General features: G+C 39.1%; 2 protein-coding genes across 4 annotated transcripts in view; one reads left to right on the forward strand and one right to left on the reverse strand.

Annotated features, from left to right (window-relative positions):
- CTNNA1 (catenin alpha 1) overlaps positions 1 to 19,019 on the forward strand; it is a 178,477-nt gene that overhangs the window by 112,801 nt on the left and 46,657 nt on the right. For all 3 annotated transcript variants that reach the window (XM_042936417.1, XM_042936424.1, XM_042936407.1), the window contains exon 8: positions 18,896 to 18,976. In XM_042936417.1, coding sequence (XP_042792351.1) covers positions 18,896 to 18,976 — 81 coding nt within the window. The remainder of the gene's footprint in view (positions 1 to 18,895; positions 18,977 to 19,019) is intronic.
- On the reverse strand, positions 1,441 to 8,737 carry LRRTM2 (leucine rich repeat transmembrane neuronal 2). Its single transcript, XM_042936465.1, has 2 exons — positions 7,257 to 8,737; positions 1,441 to 6,910 (listed from the first exon to the last, which is right to left on the reverse strand). The coding sequence occupies exons 1-2, from the start codon at positions 7,258 to 7,260 to the stop codon at positions 5,364 to 5,366; spliced, it is 1,551 nt and encodes a 516-aa protein (XP_042792399.1). The 5' UTR covers positions 7,261 to 8,737; the 3' UTR covers positions 1,441 to 5,363.

Here is a 19,019-nt window from a genome sequence, read left to right on the forward strand (position 1 = left end):
GTACATTCTGTCTAAGGGAGATTTGAGTACCCAGCTGGTTAGATATATTTAAAGAAAGGAAAAAAATCACTTGAAACAGACCTTGAAGAAATCTATTATAAATTTGAGTGGGAACCTGAGAATGCTGTGGCATACAGGCAAAACTAATTAAAATAACTGATAAAGAAATGAGATGTAGCTTTACAAGGGATTTTCAAGATTTAAATGTATGACAATTAGGTTAATAAGCTTTTTTAACTCCATAAAGTATAGGAATTCAGTCCTTTGTGCAGTTTGAAACCACTATCACCTGTGCCCTCTAGTGCATAGTGGATGAGTTTGACAATAAAATTTTGTGCTGTGGTTCCTTCCTGCCTCTGCCCTCATTGCTGCTGAGATTCCTGGTGTGATCACTGTCCTAGCTTCTCTGATTCTCTGATCCCCTCATCTCTGGATGAAAGGGGTGGCCTTATTTCTTCTTGCCTGTCTGATCCTACTGCACTGCTCTGGACCTGGAGAAGTAATAAGTGTATCCTGACAAGTATGGCAGCTCCTGGCAGTCAGTTCCTTGAGACCAGGGCCCTTTCTGCCCCCAGTGCTACCCAGGCATAGCATCCTGTTCTGGGGGGTATTTATGCCAAGCAAGGGACACTAGTTGAAAATCTTGCCTTCCTTTTCCATATCCATATTTACTGAGCTGGTGTCTGGGATAGAATGGGTCATGTAGGGATCCTAGAGATCCCAGCATGGTCAACTCCTGTGGACATCCCTCCCAGGAGTGGTGTGCAAGGTGCTGCTGGGATCTGTCTCCCACCAGTGGACCCCCAAGGTAAAGGCCAAGTTGCCATTTGCTGGGTAGAGGCAACCTTTTTGAAGCTGCCCAGGCTGTGGTGTGGTAGCAGTCTACTTTTGGGGAGAATGGGAGATGGCAGCCAACCTTAGGCCCTGTGATTCTCAAGGATAGCTGTTTGTCTATTTGCTAAGGCTTGTGACAGAGTACCTTGTTAATGTGTAACTGTTAGGTATTGTCACGGTAGCTTTTTAACTAGGCCTCCCACTCTCCACCCCCCCGACAATTCCCCACCTGCCCACACCCCACACCCGTTACTTTCTTCTTAGCTTAGTTTAACCTGTCTCTTAATGAAGACAGTCAATTAGCTGCCCTTTACTCAACTGGCACATTTGGCATTGTAGAGAACATGGTACAAAACAGATGTTCATTTAAGGTTTCTGTGTCTGTCACAAATGGCTTTTTCAAGTTTCACGTGTCAAAATTACTTGCCTACCAAGGGAAAGCTTAAAAAAAAAGACATTCACTTTGTACAGTATACACAATTTTAATAACAAAACTTTCCTGTACACTGCACTTTGTTACCACCCCCACCCCAGCCCCCAATATAATAGTATTTTCTTCCCAACCCAGTTGCCCACCTCCCAGCCAAAAAAAAAAAAAAAAAAAAAACAAACAAACCGAAAAAGGCTCTTAAGGTAATTGAACACAATGTGTTTGGACTTTTAGTGTCCAGTCTCAGTGTTGATAAGAAGGTTCATCAAACATTCCATATATCAGACTTGTTTTTAGTTTATCAAGGAAGAAGAATAGGTTAGTTGAAGGAGTAGCAGATGTTTCTAAATGTAATAGCTGGATGAAAGCTTAACAGCCATTTTCTATTTGTTTTTGGCCATATTCAAGCACTATGAGTTTGCCCTAGGTTAAGAACAGAAATATTTAATTATCTATGAATGACTTTATCATCCTTAGTTTTTTTCTAGTTGAAGCTCTTTAGCCAATAAGATCGGAAAATCATGGCCTAAAACAGACTTTTGAGACAGGTCTGTCACTGTATATCTCTGTTAGGAGCTAAGCTTCTAAAAATATTCTTTTAAAATTTCATATAGATATCCACATTTTAGGGAGAGAATGGGGCATTATACAGCCTTTTATTCCCTGATAACCTGTGTAGGAAGTATGCATTAAGAAAATGATATGCCTGTTTTGAATTTTAGGTTTTGGACCTAGCGATACAGAGGGCTCATTTTTATTGGAAAGATGGAGTCTAGCTCTTGGTGACTAGCATTAGAATAAGCAGATGGATTTTAATAATTAGTGGAGTTGGAAAGTTCAATCAATTCCATTCATTGAATCGGTATAGAAATTAACTTAGGCACATTAAGAAATTACATGTGTTAGTGCAGATTTTTGGCTTAAAAAATTAGTATCTTTGCTATTTGATGTTGGCAGTGGGTATTCTCTGAGTTGTGTGTGGATTTGCAAATTTATCGGCCCACTCTCATTTCAGAAGAGTGATTGAAATCGCTGGCAAGCTACAGAAATGAATATAAACGATTCCAAACAAGCTCTGGGTTACTAGGTGGGTACAGTATCATAGCCTTCTTAGCTTTTCTTTGTCCAGAGAGATTTAATTATTTTTCTGGTTCTTGATTAAATGATCATTTTCCTCTAACCTTGAAAGTGAAAAAAGGCCGGGGTTGGTGGGGGAGGAGGAGGTGCTGAAGAAGATAAGACTACACTGAAAAACAAAAGCCCTAACATTGTATTACCAGGATCTGCAGTGTAGCTGTGATGCTCTTCTGCCCTAGCCAGTTGGTAAAGAGAGCACAGATGACTAACAGTCTCATCTTCAAACCTGTGCTGATACTGAAACACAAATAGGCCAAAATTAAATGGAATCCTGCCTTCTACAGGCAATTGAAAAGGGAAGTTTGCACTTTAAATGGAAAAAGGAAAATGCTATCTGGCACTGTTACTTTTCTCTGAGAGCATTACCAAAAAAATGGAGGGCAAAAAATTTTACAGTTTTCAACTGGAAAATATTCCTTTGTGGCTTTGCTATGCTGTTCGCCAGAATTAATGAATGGCTTGCTTTTCCAATTTACTTTTCTATATACATTAAGGATTTTGTCAATTGGTGGTCCATTTTACTAAGTATAATCTTTAAGATTACTGTGGGAATTCTCAGCCAGTATTTCTCATTCTTCATAATTTCAGTTAATATTGGTTGTGGATGCAATGATGGAAAATACTCCATTGCTATCCTTCAGGGCTGGTGGAGTCTGTGTTCCGGGCCCAGTTGTATTGTGACAAAGCTGTGCCGAGACAAATGGCCATGGTTACCCTGATAAATGGGTTGGTAAATTTTAGCTCGTGGAGCTCTCATTTGTAATGGGGCTTCTGATCCAGCCCCTCCATGGGGAAGTAGTGAGTTGTGCTCTATGTTGTAAAATCAGCTTCTGTGTCTGCCCAGGCAGGCCCAGGCTGGTTTAACAAGAAATGAAATGCTCACCGCTCAAGATCAGCTGAACACAGCTGGGCTGAGACTTTGCCAAACTAATCTATCCACCTTAAAAAATAGAGCACATTTTTACCTTAATAATTTGTGATCTCATCTGCTTTTTTACAAGACATGTTTTCTTTGAAATGTATTAAAGAAGACCCCTTTCTCTGAGTATTAAAGAAGAAAAAAATTATAATTAAATCTTGTGGGTTAAACTGTAGTCTTAGCATGTTTTCATTTCAATCCTGAGAGGAAAATATGCTCTGAATGATGGATATCATGTTAATGGTCATCTTAAGGAAAAGATAACCTGTTGTTTTTTTTTAATGGTTGTGGTTTTCTCTAAGGATACATGCCTTTTTTCACATACATTAAATGTCAGTTGTAGAAATGCTCATTTTTTCAAAATTAAGTCAGTGGTCTAATTTAATGGGTTTTGCTACTGCATACATGGAGCCTCGTTTATGGAAAAATTATGTATGGATTGGTGACTTTCATCTAAATCCCAAATATGTCATAGTTTCTTTGTAGAAATCGTAATCAAAGAAACAAAATACTTACGGCAGTTTTCTGCATGAAAAGTGTGGCATCGTTATCATTTGTTAATTATGGAATGTATCTATTAACACTTTCTTTTTCAGCTGCAGGACCCAGGGCCTTGCCCTGTTTGATGCAGATTGTGTAGTTAACCTTTGCCTCTCTCTTGGTTGCCTTTTTAACTTAAGCTAAACTGTTTCTGTGGGTCACATTTCAAAATGCTGCCTTTCTGTTTCATCCCTTCACATCCTTGCCACCTTCAGGTTACCACTGTGTGGCTGCACAGGCATGTAGGGTATTCTCCCACGAGAAAGCTTGCCTCAGTAATGTTATTCCCTTCACTTAGAAGGAACTGCTCTTACAGTATGGATATGTATCTTTATTAAACAGTCAAATTTTAGCATATCATATTTAGAAAGTGATTTTTTTCTTGGTTCCATTGTACTGTATTCTAGTATATTCTGTTGCTAGCCGATTATTTTTAATTTGGCTTTTTGAGGTTTGAAGATTAGGAAAAGGCAGAAGAAAGAGGTTTAAACCCCTTTGTCAAGGCATCTTTGATCGTAGAGGGAGGGAGAGAATTGGTGTGTGTGCTTTCATACTACAGGGAACAGGTCACAGGATTGTTAAATGGACTCAGTTTATCTCTTTTCTCTCCGAAATAATTTCTAAATCTTTTTTCACATATAAATGTAAATATAGGATTTAGTAAACTAATTAGTAAAATGATGATTTTTAGATTAGTTTAAAAATTGTCTAAGTGCCACAAAAATCAACATTTCCATTATAAGTCAAATTAGAGTTGTATAATGTGAAGTCAGTGTGATTATTTACTATTGATTTCATTGTAATGAGACCTTTTCACAATCACTTGGATTCATTGTTTAAATATATTAAAGAGAGTCACTCAGCTTATTAGAATTACATAAAGGGTTCTGATTTCATAATGTGGACTTTGATAGTATCTACTAACCCAGGCAAAAACTCTGGAAGAAGAGTGTTTAATATTTACCAGTCTTCAGCATACATGAAATTCTACTTCCCACACTGGCAATAAATTGTGGATTTGAGTAAATACCAAATTGTCATAGACGAAAACTTTGCTAAGCCTCCTTTTAAGCAGCAAGCCAGTTGTGGTTCTTGGGATGGAGAGCAGTGATCTAACAAGTATTGATCCATATCTTTTTCTGCTCAGTAGCTTCTTTCCAAACTGTTTTCAGTAGAAAAAAATAGCATATGGAGACCTTAGTGTAAATGTTTACACATGATAGTATATAATAATTACATACATGAAATGTCTTATTTTGAAATAAGCATTTTTAGACTTTGCAACAAGAGTGCAAATTAATATGAGCTTTGCTTCATATAACACTTAAAATATGGGTTCATTAAAAAAAATTAAAAATACTTCAACACTTCAAAAACTTAAGTCTCCACTTGGTTTGGAAAATTAGGCTTAATGTCACCATTGGTAAAAATTAGGTATGTATTTATCCCCTACTATGTAAAATAGGTTACTTATCTGATGTAATTTTTGATGACGGGTAGATATTATACTTCACATTCTTTGTATGGCAGCTGCTGACACTTGCACTGTCCATAACCATTAATGATGATGAAGGGTCCTTCATGGGTGGGTTCATATTCATTATACGGTCCTTGGTCTGACATGTTTGACATATGGAGTCGTGTTTGGGATCGGAGCTGCCTGTGGTTCTGAATCATTGAGCACTGCCTAATTCTTCTTAAAGTGGGAGGGCAGCACTTCCTGGAGATGAACACTATAAAAATAATAAAAAAGAAAGAAAACAATAAAGCCATTGTTCCTGTAATTACCCGCTGAGTGAAGATGGCATTGTCTGGTTCGGGAAAGTGTTCCTCAGTAGTAACTGCTATGCCTGCAGTAGTTGGGATTTCTTTGTCTCCCACATGGTAACTTGATGAGCTTATTCTTTTTGTATATTCAGTGGTTGGATCCCTATAAGTTGTAGCCATGGCAGTGACAGTGGTTGATAAATTCCAGCAGAGCTGAAATCCATGGACTGCATCTAGTATATCCTCTCCTTGGGTGTGGTCAGGACTGTGACATAGGATGGAATGTTCCCACCGACCTTGGAAACTGCCCAGCCAGGAGGCCAAAGCACATATTCGAGGGCTGCATTCCCACAGATTGCCAGAGAGGCCAACAGTTGTGAGGGATCTCAGGGAGTTTAAGATCTTGGAATCAAGGCTATTTAACTTGTTGTTATCCATGAGGAGAATTTTAAGATTAGGCATCGTGTCAAACACTGTCAGGTCGATGGCTTTGATTTCATTTCCAGTCAGGTCTAGCTTTTCTAAAGTGCCCCAGGTCCACTCCATCCCACATGTCAAGTTGCTAATTTTGTTCCATTGTAAGAAGAGTGTGTGCAGACTGCTTAGCCGTAGGAAATGAGCAAAATTAATCTTCGTCAGCTGGTTGTGCTCTAGGTGAAGCTCTCTCAGTTTGATTAATCCTGCAAATCCATTGCGAGCCAAACTTCGCAAACGGTTTGTGCTCAAATCCAGAAACTCCAGACTACGACAGTCCCAGAATAGGCGTACTGGGATAGTCCGCAGGGAGTTGGACCGTAAATGCAAGGTCTGCAGTTTCCGAAGGCCATAGAAGAGCTCTGGGTGCAGAGATGACAGCTGATTAAAAGACAGGTCCAAATTTTGCAGGTTAATCAGTTGAGTAAAAGTTGTGTTTGGTAAATAAAATATTTTGTTGGAACTTAAGATTAATTCCTTAAGTTTATATAGTCCTTGAAAAGCATCTTCTTTTACTGTTGAAATTTGATTGTGGTCTAAGTGGAGCCAGGTAAGTTGACTGAAGCTGGCAAATTGATCCCTTTCGAGCTCTGTGATGTGATTGTGCCTCAGGGACAGGCCCAGAGAGCCCTTGTCTGTGGCGTTTGGCACTGAGCGGAAGCCCTGAGAGTCGCAGTAGAAGAGCAGCTTCTCGCAGCGGCATTTGGGTGGACACGCCATACCCAGGGCAGGCAGCATTTTTAAAACCATACTCATTGCATATATTGCTGCCAGCATAGGGGCCCCTAATGGCCACTTGAAATGTAAGCCTGCAGAATATAATTTAAGGAAAACAAGAAGATAGGATATTTTTCAGCAGAATGTATGAGCTCTTAAAAAAAACAACATAACATTATGGCGAAAGATATCACTGCATATAACTTATTTTTCATTTGCTGCAGAAAAACTAACCTTGTTAGTATGACTAGAACACAACTTAAACCATTAAGAAAAAAGATAAAGAATATTCTGTCATTAGCAGTATAGGCTTTTACCTAAACCTCAAAACCCAGAAATTTGACAGTGATCTCCCTCATAAAATGTGAATTTGGTGGCTTATTTTAAAAAGCATGATACCTTGCTGACTGTATAAGACACATAAATGCATGGACTTACCCATTCTTCTGAGCACATTGGAGGCTGCATTCAGTCGCGGTTGTTAGACTCAACGCAGTGAGTCTGTAAAAGGCTCTAACATGCAGGAGCCTTTGACCAGTTTCCTGTTTTCTGTGTCCCAGGCTTTCTGAGTAAAATCATCCAGCAGGGTGAGTTATTTTTTCCTTAGGATATTCCTCTCGAAAGCATTGGTTTCATTTTCTCTGTCTTCTCTGATTCCTCAATCAGTTTTGAATGTAAGTTACTAAATTTCGTCCTCCTTTAACTGCTCAGCTGGTTAATCAAAGCTTCAGTCTCTCCTTTCCGCAGCCGTTAGTTCTCTCGGTCTTAACTTGTTGATGGCAGATGGGCGGCTTGTTGCAGAGAAGAGCTCCTGGAGCAGCATGAGTGCATTTACTGAAAAGCTTTTCCGAGAAACGGCACAAGAATGGAATTGCTTATGTGCTGCGACCACACAGAACTGTATATAGGCTGACGTCACCGGGTGACGTGTCTTTTGTTTGGGTTTTCCAGAAGCTTTACTGTTATAAAGCACTGTGCTTTTTAACAGTATCAGGGTCGTTGTAAGACCCCTTGATTATAATAAAGCGAGAAAGAGAGCTCCTGACTTAAAAACATGGTATTCCTGCAGTGTATGAAGCAGCAGTGAGGTTGTAATAAAGGCTGCATTCAGGAAGACCCATCTGAACAGTGAGTTGGGATAGCAGAGTGATGATTTTTAATGCTTGGAAGAACCAGTGTTAGACTGCCGATTCTGCAGAGAAGAGATCATCTAAATGGGCAGGAGCCTGCACGATTTATGAAGTGCAGATTTAACGCCAGCCTATGCAAGGTAGTGCCTGCTGCTCTGGTAGTTTGGAAAGCTACTCAGTCACCTTGTTGTCATGCTTGGTTAAAATGGAAGTATGACTGTGATTTGCTTTACGTGTGTTGGAAAACTACCCAGGTGGGCTTGGCTTCTTTGTCATTAAGAGCTTAACATCATAAACTAAGAATAAAGGGGGAAGGGAAGAGAAAAAGCTTATAAAACTAAGTATTTGGTTAGTTTGCTGGTTGAGAATTTAAGGGGAACTTGAATTAAAAAGATGGTCCTTCTCTGTCTCGTGTTACAACGTTTTAATCACAGTGCTGATTGAAAAATAATGCTGATTTGATCCTTACATGTCTTACTAGGAGAAAAGGTTAGGGTGATACTGTCATTTAATACTGTGTGCCCTAAACATTAACAATGGAACAGAAGTGATTTAGGACAAGTGATAGAGCCTGGTTGGATTCTGGTACAATCCAATCTCAGAATCTCACCTACTCCTTCACCTGAAAGCCTCAGCTAATGCTGAGCATGATTGGGGCATTGTGGCACCCAGATAACAGAGCATTTGCATACTTAAGAGCTTCTGCTGGCACACCTAAGAACTGACTTTGAGTTGCACACTAGCTGTTGGAATCTCTGGTGAATACAGAAGGTCACTCATACTTTGGACTAGGGTTTTTGCTTTGGCTGTTATTACTTGACCTGATGGTGTCTTCTCCCCGTTGAATAGTGTCATCACTGTTCAGAACTTGGTTTTGAAAATTAAAGAACCATGATTAGTATAAATGTGAAGGATTTTTCTAGCATTAGTGAGAGTCCTATATTCAGGCCTGACAAACGTAATGCCTTTTACACATCGGACCTTATTAATTTGGCCTTCCATGGCAATTTCTGTCATAACCATTGGTGCTTAACCTTCATGGGTCTTGTCTTAGAACTGGAGGCAAAAATCTCAAAACTACCCTTGGTGTCTGTGAAACCAGAACATCACTGACCTGTGGGCTTCCAGGGGCTTCATCCCATTGGGCAAGAAGTCATTGTCTTAAGAGGCATAGTTTCTATGTAGAAGGGTGCTACTGGAGTGAGGATTGGAAGAATCCAAGGTCCTTTATTCTGAGCGCTGTGTAAAGGTGCTGTGAAAACAGCAGCACATGCTGGTGGATAGTCTGAATTCTCCTAGAAGCAGACCCCAAGAAGGATTAGAATTATTAGAGTTTTGGGATGCCTGGGTGGCTCAGTTGGTTGAGCCTCCGACTCTTGGTTTCAGCTCAGGTCATGATTTCATGGTTCATGGGTTCAAGTTTTGTGTTGGGCTTTGCGCTGACAGTGTGGAGTCTGTTTAGGATTCTCTTTCTACCCCCCACGCTCTCTCTCTCAAAAACAAAAAAACTCTTAAAACCTTAATATTTCTCCGTCTCCATCTCCTTTTTTTTTTTTTTTTTTAATTTGTAAAGTTCCTGGGAAGTACAAAAGGAAAGAGAAGACCATATGAATACTCTGAAGGCCAGTGGCGTCTTCAGACCACAGGGCAAGTCTGACACCTCTGAAAGGAGAGAGGAAGGAAAGATTTGACAGATAGTCTTAGACTGCAGTGCATCCCTAGGCCAGAGAGAAGCTTCCAAGCCAAAGTTGCCCATGAATGGAACCCCACATTCCTTGGAACAGGCCTGCACTAGTACTCCCACCTTTTTCCTACATGCTGGTTAAGGAATGAAGGGAGGGAGAGGTCCTCAAGGATGCCACTTGCCACATTGACCATCTTTTCCATAGTCTTGTCTGTCTATAGGCTACTAATTCTTTACCTGGTTCTGTAGACTGATTTGCAGAATTCTGTTGCTTGTGCATTTTTCTGTGAATAAGATTTAACCAGACTCTTAAAGGGTCTGTGATCCTAGGTTACAGAATTTCTGTTCCATAGGAACTTTGTTCCAAAACACCTAAGGAGGGGAGTCTGATAAGAGTAGTCTCTTAATTTCTTTTTAAAGGAAAACAAGCCCTTGGATATTATAAATGCCTTACTGAAGTCAGCTACTCTCTGATGGAAAACAAAAACAAAAACCTTTGCCAGGCCGGAGGAACTGGATTAAATTCTTCCGTGGAGCAACCACAATTGGGATTGAGTTGCATATGATAATTTAGAAGGAAAAGCATGTCCTTCCCCTTAGACTCTTGGTTCCTTTCTCCTCTCTAGTCTGCTTGCCTACCTCTTATATGTTAACAAATGGAAAATGCTTAAATTACATTATCCCAGCACTATTATACCAGATTTGTGGGCAAGGAAAATTGCTCAGAGAAGGACCTGTGAAATCAAGAGTAATTATTTTTTGATGCATCTGGAGAAGTGCGCAGTATTGCACCGCAGAAGTAAGCAGTAATACAGTATCACAGGACCCAGAGAATTTGTTCTGGGTTACAGGTCATCTTGCTCACTTGCCTTCTCTTTGGATTCAGAAGGTTCAGTCTTTGGAACCAAAGAAGATAGTGTGTTTGTCTTAAAAGTTGGTGGAGTACATAGTTCCCATTGGTGGAATTTTGTATCATTTTTTAAAATCTTTATCTTTCTTTAGCTAAAAGGACTAAACAGAGACCCATGTTCTTTCTGAATTAAACGTTGTTTGTTTGTTTTTGGTTTCATTTTAGAACAGTTTTACTCTCTACACATATGCCTTTGACTTAATTAAAGTGGCAGTACAACCTCTGCAAAGTACTAACCATAGCTGTTTAAATTTTCACTGCTTTAGTTATTGTTCATGACAAGGCAAAGGAGAAGTAAAATCTAACTTGTCTCTTCTCTTTGTGAATGGTTTTAAGCAAATTGAGTGAGTCAAGTGGTAGGGCTTAGGTGCTGTAGTTACATGCATGAAAGCTACTCTACATGAAAGTTTGTTTTTAATATGAATTACTGATTAGATAGAATTATTTCTCAGCTTGGAGAGGCAGATGTACAGATATATACATGGAGTTTTCTGTTCTTTTGTAGGAGAGTGGAAGCTTAATTTTGAATTATGCTAGAAAGTGAAATGTTTTTTAAATCATGCCCAAATCCAAAAATTGTAATAACTCTAGCACACGTGGTGTTGCACAAAAGGTGCCCTGGAGAAGTAATGTTAAAATAAATCTTCTTGCTACCAGTCTTGATTGATAACTTGGAGAAACTCTTCATGTTTATCAAAAAGTAATAGTCATTTTTAGGGTGGAGGTCCTGGATTTTGTGGGTCTCAGTATGTCCCCTTGTAAGAACCTTTCAGGGTTCTTATTTGGCTGCCTCATATTTGGGCCTACCTTAGAGTAAGTGGGTTTTACTAGCCTTCTTTTGGAGGGAGGGAGGAAGGAAGATGAGAGAAGACTATGGTAAATCCTAGAGTTTTTCACTGCTTTCAAACCATGTATATTTGAAGGCAAATATGTGACTGTTGATTCGCTGTTTAAAAAAGAAAAGAAAAGAAAAAGAAAAATCATTGAGGTTGATGCTGAACATGAGCTTGTTATCTTCCCAAGAAACAAAGCATACCTGACAGAGGCAGATAGAGTTTGTAATGTAAGAATTGATGGCTTTACCAATCTATTGTATTGGATATTGTCTAAAGAGTAGTTGATAGTCACAGGTGGAGCCAGAGGATCTGAGAGCATTCAGAACACTAGGCTCCTACAGTGTTGGCGCTCACTAGACCACTGTTGCATGTAAATAAACATGTGGGTGGTTGGGCATCTTCCTTTAAAAAAAAAAAAAAGGCATTTTTAAAAATAAGTTGTCCACATAAGGCCTCCAGAATCCCCCCCCCTTTTTTTTTTTACTAGATCTTTGTCCCTATCCCTGCCCTCCATTGATTTTGATTTTTAAAAGTCCTTTTGTTCTCTTAGTAAACATGATTGAGAAAGTAGTAAGAAGTAGTGGTGGCTTTGCTAGGGATGGTGAACTGTGTTCCTTTTGATGCTATAACTTAAAAAGTTCAGGATTTCTTCTAGCTTTGGAGGCATGTACTTTTTGGTAGTTGTTGCTGTTGGGGGTGGCAGGGCTAGGATCATGTGACAGCCTAATTTTGTTGTGCTAGAGTTATGTTCTGTGCCCAGGGCTAGGTAATTCAGCTATAGATCTTTGGGTGATACACCTATGTTGGACGTTAGGTGAGGGAAAATCTTCCGTAGAAGTTTGGGCACAGGTACATTTCAGCCATGAAGATCTTTTATTTTCTCTACCATAGACCTCAGACCAAATAGAGCTGATCTTAAAATCTTTTTTTCTAAAGTTTACTTATTCATTTTGTGTGTGTGTGTGTGTGTGTGTGTGTGTGTGTGTGTGTGTGAGAGAGAGAGAGAGAGAGAGAGGGAGAGGGAGAGGGAGAGGGAGAGGGAGAGGGAGGAAGGGGCAGAAAAAGAGGGAGAATCTTAGTCAGGCTCTGTGCTGTTTGCACAGAGTCCATGCGGGCCTAGAACTCACAAAACCATGAGATCATTACCGGAGCCAAAATCAAGAGTTGGATGCTTAACCAACTGAGCCACCCACGTGCTCCTTAAAGTCTTGGTTAATGCACAGACTGATTGAAATTTGTATTGCCAAACCCTTTTCTTATTCTTGTTCTGCCAGTGGCTACCTCGTGTTCATGTTTCCCCCTCCCTCTGTACGTGGCAGGCTTCATTTTTAAATTCTGAAATATGGCTAAGTTTGGATTTGTTCTTCCTGCTTCTCCCTCTGCATTTACAAGTAGTTTTCTGTTTAGATATGTTTCTCATCCTACCCACATAGGTGGCCCACAGGTATACAAAAAGCCATTTGCATAGAGTAGAATTAAGAGTTAAGATATCCATTCATATTTTCTTGAAGAATCCCTTCCAATTTTAGAGGCTTTTTGACCCCATTGGGTAAATTTAAAAGGGTGAATTTGCATGTATATTGACTAGATGTTGGCAGTCTTCATTGCTGAACCTGGGAAATGTCATTCCCTTTAGAAGTCTGGAGTAGAAGGACAGCGACATGTGCTGAGACCAGCAAAAAATAAAAATAAAAAAAATAAAAAATTGAACATATGATGTCATCAATGCAAAGAAAATCAGTAACAAAAATTTGGTCCAAAGAGAACAAGATCATTTCTTACTCTGAAAGTCTTATAGTATGGCAACATTATAGCTGCGGTTGAGATTAACCCATATTACTGAAATGGTTCTGCTAAGGCTTGACATCCTGTGGGAGTTGATTCTCTACTGCTGCTTCTTTGTATGTGTGTGTGAGAGAGAGAGAGACAGAGAGACAGAGAGGGAGAGTGTGAGATATGGGGTGTCTAATGGCTTCATAGTTTCCCCTTGTATGGCTCTTCTATAATATATGGACATGTAGTTTGTTTTGAGCCTTTTGGCTTTTGCAGACAGTGTAAAATGAATACCCTTTTAATATCTTTGCATCCTTAGGCAAGATTTTATATAAATTCTGAACCAAAAAATCACTAGGTTATAGAGTGTGTCTATTTAAAATTGATAGTAGTGCCTGGGTGGCTCAGTTGGTTGAGCGTCTGACTTCGGCTCAGGTCATGATCTCACAGTTAGTGGGTTCGTGCCCCGCATCAGGCTCTGTGCTGACAGCTCAGAGCCTGGAGCCTGCTTCGGATTCTGTGTCTCCCTCTCTCCATGCCCGTCCCTGCTCATGCTCTGTCTCTCTCTCTCTGTCAAAAATAAATAAACATTAAAAAATTTTTTTTAAATAAATAAACATTAAAAAAATTGTTTTTAATTTGATAGACATTACCACATTGCCTTCCGAAAAGTTTTAAACCATTTCATACTTCCCCCAGAAGTCTGTAAGTGTTCAGTAACCACCCCACCAACTCCTTCCCCACCCCCACAACATATTGTAAAATACCTGTGAATCTAATAGGTAAAAAAAGCTTTCTTTTCTTTGTTTCTCTTATGAGTAACATTGAGTACCATGTTGTATATAGGTGTATTGTCATTTTGTTCCTTCATGTGGACTGTGTATTTCATTTGCTCATTCCCACTTGAAATTGGTCATTTTCTTAAAGATTTGTAAACTGTTCTTTTATTAAAGAAATTATTTTTTTCCCAGATATTTTATAAGTATTTCTTCCACTTATTGCCTTTTAAAGGTCTTTGCTTTATATAGGTAATTTTATTTTTATGTATGTATGTATGTATGTATGTATGTATGTATGTATGTATGTTTTATTTATTTTTGAGACAGAGAGAGACAGAGCATGAACGGGGGAGGATCAGAGAGAGAGGGAGACACAGAATCTGAAGCAGGCTCCAAGCTCTGAGCTGTCAGCACAGAGCCCGATGCGGGGATCGAACTCACGGACTGTGAGATCATGACCTGAGCCCAAGTCGGACGCTTAACCGACTGATCCACCCAGGCGCCCCTATAGGTAATTTTAATGAGTGGCAAAACTGATGAGAATCTTCCTTATATTAAATAAAGCAAACATACCCTTGACATATTATGTTCAAGATCCAGTACCTGTTGGATGAGCATGAGATGTTGTAAAATTTTCAGTAAACAAAGATTCCCTGTTAACACATTATCTTAATTAAGTAGAGCAAAGAAGATCAGAGCTGTTTAGAAAGTTTTTTAATTGTTGTTAATCAACATAGAAATCAGAAGAGTTCCATGATTTATCAACAGTTCTTAGCCTGATATTCCCAGATAATGAGCATTTTAAAATCCTTCTGAAATATCCACACAGTTGGGTCATCTTATTCTTTTTTCTGGGTTATTAATAGTTTCAAAATTAAGGCCTTATTTTACGACTTTCATATACTTACTTTTTGTATCTGTTTACTTTAAATACTTGTTTGTACTTCTGTTAACTTTCTAACTTACAGCAGCTATTTAATGTGTAAGTATTAGCATCTGTTTTAAGAAAAAGATTAGAATATCTCAGCTACATGCATCAGTTTGTGCCGGGACTGTTTTCGTATTGGCTCTCTAACTTTTCCCCATCCTGGGTTTTGTCATATTTTTCTCCAGAAAGATAAAGGAATAGTTCACATTTGGTTCTGATCTCCCAGGATTTGGTGGAATGGTGCCATAGATTCATTCACTGGAAGCACTGTAAAAGTTTTCACTCTGTTTTTCCCTGGAAGTGCTGTTTATTTTGTACTGTTACTTTTTAGGTCGAGTAGGCTTTTGTAGGCTCACCTGGGAACATTTGTCACATTATTTCTAGGGATTAAAATGTACCTTGAGATGCCGCCAGCTGTGCCAGGGACACATTTCATGCCTTCCCGAATGGGAAGAGTTGGGCTAGAGCCCAACTAGAACTAGAGTTGAGAGGTTGTAGGGTATGGGTGAGTAATTGTCGACATATGCACCAGTCACAACAGTGCGACAGTGTCATCTTTGGCAAAGGTAGGAGTGGTTTGGGGGGAGTTGTAAATTTGTTATAGGAGAAAAGATTACTCTTTGTGAAGCAAGGGTCTGGTCTTTGGAAGAAAAAAAAATGCTTGTTTTTTCACAGGTTACCACCAAAAATGGGGTAAAATCCTCCTGAAAAGTTCAGTTATTAATAATTAAAAAAAAAAAAATTCAGTGCCTGACTCAAATGTAATCTTGTGCATAACTTCCCCTTATTACTCTGACCCACTGTTAATTCATTTAGAAGTCCTATCAGGCCCAGCACAATACAGAGTATTGCTGAATTATATGTTGTTCTGAATTATTTTAGCTCAGATTGTAAACTCTCTGAAAGAAGGATTGTGGCTAGTCCTGCCTACTCCAGTGGATGCAAAGTAGGTGCTCTGTAAAAAGTGTGTCTAAATAAATAGAATTTATTATTTGGCCACGCAAAAGGCAGGTGGAGTGGCTTCTTTATGCTTCTGTTGAAGATGGATTTTGAAAGCCCTTTTGCTGTCCCAGCTAGAACTATGTTGCTAGAAGCCATCTAGCTAAGAAGTTTCCCTCCTCATTTCAGCTGCTATTAACTTGCTGAGGAGAACCTATATGTTGAAACCCCAAATATGCCTAATATTTTTTTCAGAAAGCCCTTTTGTCACTGGTTAGCAGGACAAATATGTCAAATATGAATGAACCTAGGTAGCCTCTCTGTTTAGATGGAATAGAGTCTCTCAATTAGGTAGGAGTTGAGAATCATTTACTTTAAAGGTTAAATGAGCACCTTTACTTTGACATAGCTAAAACTAGAATTAAAAGATCCTAAGACTTTTAATTTCAAAGAGAAGTAAAATCTTGTTTTACAAATAAGCAACGTTTCCAATTTCATCAAGCTCATTTTTAAGGTTGTAAGTGTGTAGATGCATGTGTACTTACCCCTATTTTAAATGATTGGAATTCTAAAGTTGCGCGCGCGTGCAAGTGTGTGTGTTAGAGGGGTTTTGATTTAAAAGGTGGTCTGTCTAGTATAAGCTAAAAGCTTCAGTAAATAACTGCTTCTGAACTGTCCCTTCCTGATCAATGAGGCATAAACTTTTATTTCCTACAGTAACAAGAAAGACAAATTGATTTTTAAGGTAGTTTGACAAGTACAGATTTAACAGATTCATAGTCTGGGTTGCATCTTAAAGTAAATTTTGCTGTTGGCTGTAATTCCCCTCAAATCAAGTTTGAGGATTTGGTTTATGTAACTTGCAGAGTAAATCCTTCTGCACAAATTGAGGAAATTTCTGGGGATTCAAGGTTACAAGGGGTTGGAGTTTTCATGAGGTCATTTAGCCCATCCTTTGGGTTTTAGATAGCCAATGTTTTCTGGAATAAATGATCTACTAGAAACATCCTAAAATGTGGCTAGGAAAAACGACAAACATGACTTGGAGAAGTTTTCTTGAAGTGTGCACTTGTGTGTCTAAGGAATGTACTGAGACTTTCCTCATTAAGGCATTAGTTATGAGGTCAATTTGATTTTTAAAAAATTCAGTTTTAGTCACCTTTGCCTTAGATCCTGCTCTTTTGATCTTTGAGATTGTGACTAACTATATTTGTCAAGTTATTTTCTGACTGAAGGCTGTGAGTAAATCACAGTTTATTCCTGCAGGTAGAAATTCTCATACTTCAATCAGTTTTGTTGAGATTCCCCCCCCCCCTTTTTTTTTACTTATTAATATTACTGAACTACTTAACTTTATTGGCAATACAGAACTATTGGGGGAAAAGATAATGGATATGACCCTAACCAGATTTGATAGTGAACGTACTAATTTAGCACTTGTATTTCAACTCTCTGTATTCCTAAAATCCCGTCTTGTCATCTTTTTGTCCTCTGCTAAATAGCCTATATTTCTTAACATTTCTTCTGTTTTCTCTTCTTACAACCAATGGAGATAGGGGCAGAGGGACAAGTGTCATTGTCCCCATTTAATAGATGTGGGATAAGAGAGAAAATGAGTTAGAAATGTACATAAAAGGCACTGAGAAAATATGAAACCACATCTCTCCATCCCAACTATTCACCTGCTGTGCTGGCTTGTGTACTGATGGCATATCTATACCAGAATGCCTTGAGAACACCCAAAAGTAGAACGTTGGGTTAGATTCCTTTGTCCATTTGTATCTATCTTGTGATTACTACATGTTTTATTTCACATTTGTTGGCTGGGTATTTAGTAAGGAAAAACTTTTAATATACTTTATAGTCTGACTCACCTGATGTCTTACCAAGATATTTCCAAGCACGTGGCTAGTCCTCCCTGGGGTAACTTAACTTTATTTCCTTTTCTTCCAGCTACTATCTATTTTGGTACTGCTTAAAATGTTCCCGGATGCAAATCTCAACCTCCTGAACCCTGGAGCAATGCCCATTTACATAACTGTCTCAGAGTGACTAATACATTCTTTCTGTGCAATACAATTGGATTAAGCTTAGCCTAGAACTTAAAAATACATGGCTGAAGAAATCTTACAAAGCATTCTTGTTCGAGCTACATAATATACATTATTTACTCTGACCCATCATGGTACATCTTAACTTTAAAATTCATTGTTTCACATTGTTTTGGTCCCAGGTGCCATTTTTCACATTTTAACATTGTTCAAATCTCAGAGTTCATCAAAATCAGGTGTAATCTCTTCTTGCTTGCAGTTCAAGGAGAGCTGGTTCTTTAATGAAATTGATGTATGCTGAACCTTGAATTAAAATATTAAGTTTAATTTTTCAAGCAGAAGCATTTAAGTGAAAGTCATATCTCCTGGATTATTTTATTTTGGTTAAAACTCCATCAATTCTCACCATCAGATAATGTGGAGCCTAAGAATTGTAAGGTTAGGTTTTTATGAACAAAGTCACATGGTTCTCCCCTGCCCTGCCCGCGTTTATTTCCCAACTTTGGGCTAAAAGAAATTGCCTTTTTATTTACTTTTTATTGTATTTCTAAAAAAAATTTTTTTAGTGTTTATTTTTGAGAGAGAGAGAGAGCATGAGTGGGAGAGGAGCAGAGAGAGAGGGAGACACAGAATCTGAAGCAGGCTCCAGGCTCCAAGCTATCAGCACAGAGCCCGACCTGGGGCTTGAACTCACGGACCACGAGATCATGACCCCAGCCGAAGTCAGATGCTCAACCGAAGAACCACCCAGGCGCCCCAAGAAGTTGCCTTTAAAAAAAAAGTTGGTTTGGGGCACCTGGGTGCCTCAGTCGGTTGAGCGTCTGACTTCGGGTCAGGTCGTGATCTCATGGTTTGTGGGTTTGAGCCCCGCGTCGGGCTCTGTGCTGACAGCTCAGAGCCTGGAGCCTGCTTAGGATTCTGTGTCTCCCTCTCTCTCTCCCCCTCCCCTGCTCGTGCTCTCTGTCTCTCAAAAATAAATAAATGTTAAACAAAAAAATGTTGATTTGAGCAAGAATAGCTATCAGCTGTAATTTTCTCATTTTGCAGGCTGGACGTAAAGAAAGAAGTGATGCACTCAATTCTGCCATAGATAAAATGACCAAGAAGACTAGAGACTTGCGTAGACAGGTAAGCTGGGAAAAAATGTGTCAATTGCTTTCCTAAGTTCTCA

Source organism: Panthera leo, chromosome A1 (assembly GCF_018350215.1).
Source record: "Panthera leo isolate Ple1 chromosome A1, P.leo_Ple1_pat1.1, whole genome shotgun sequence".
In the NCBI taxonomy this organism is placed as follows: Eukaryota; Metazoa; Chordata; class Mammalia; order Carnivora; family Felidae; genus Panthera; species Panthera leo.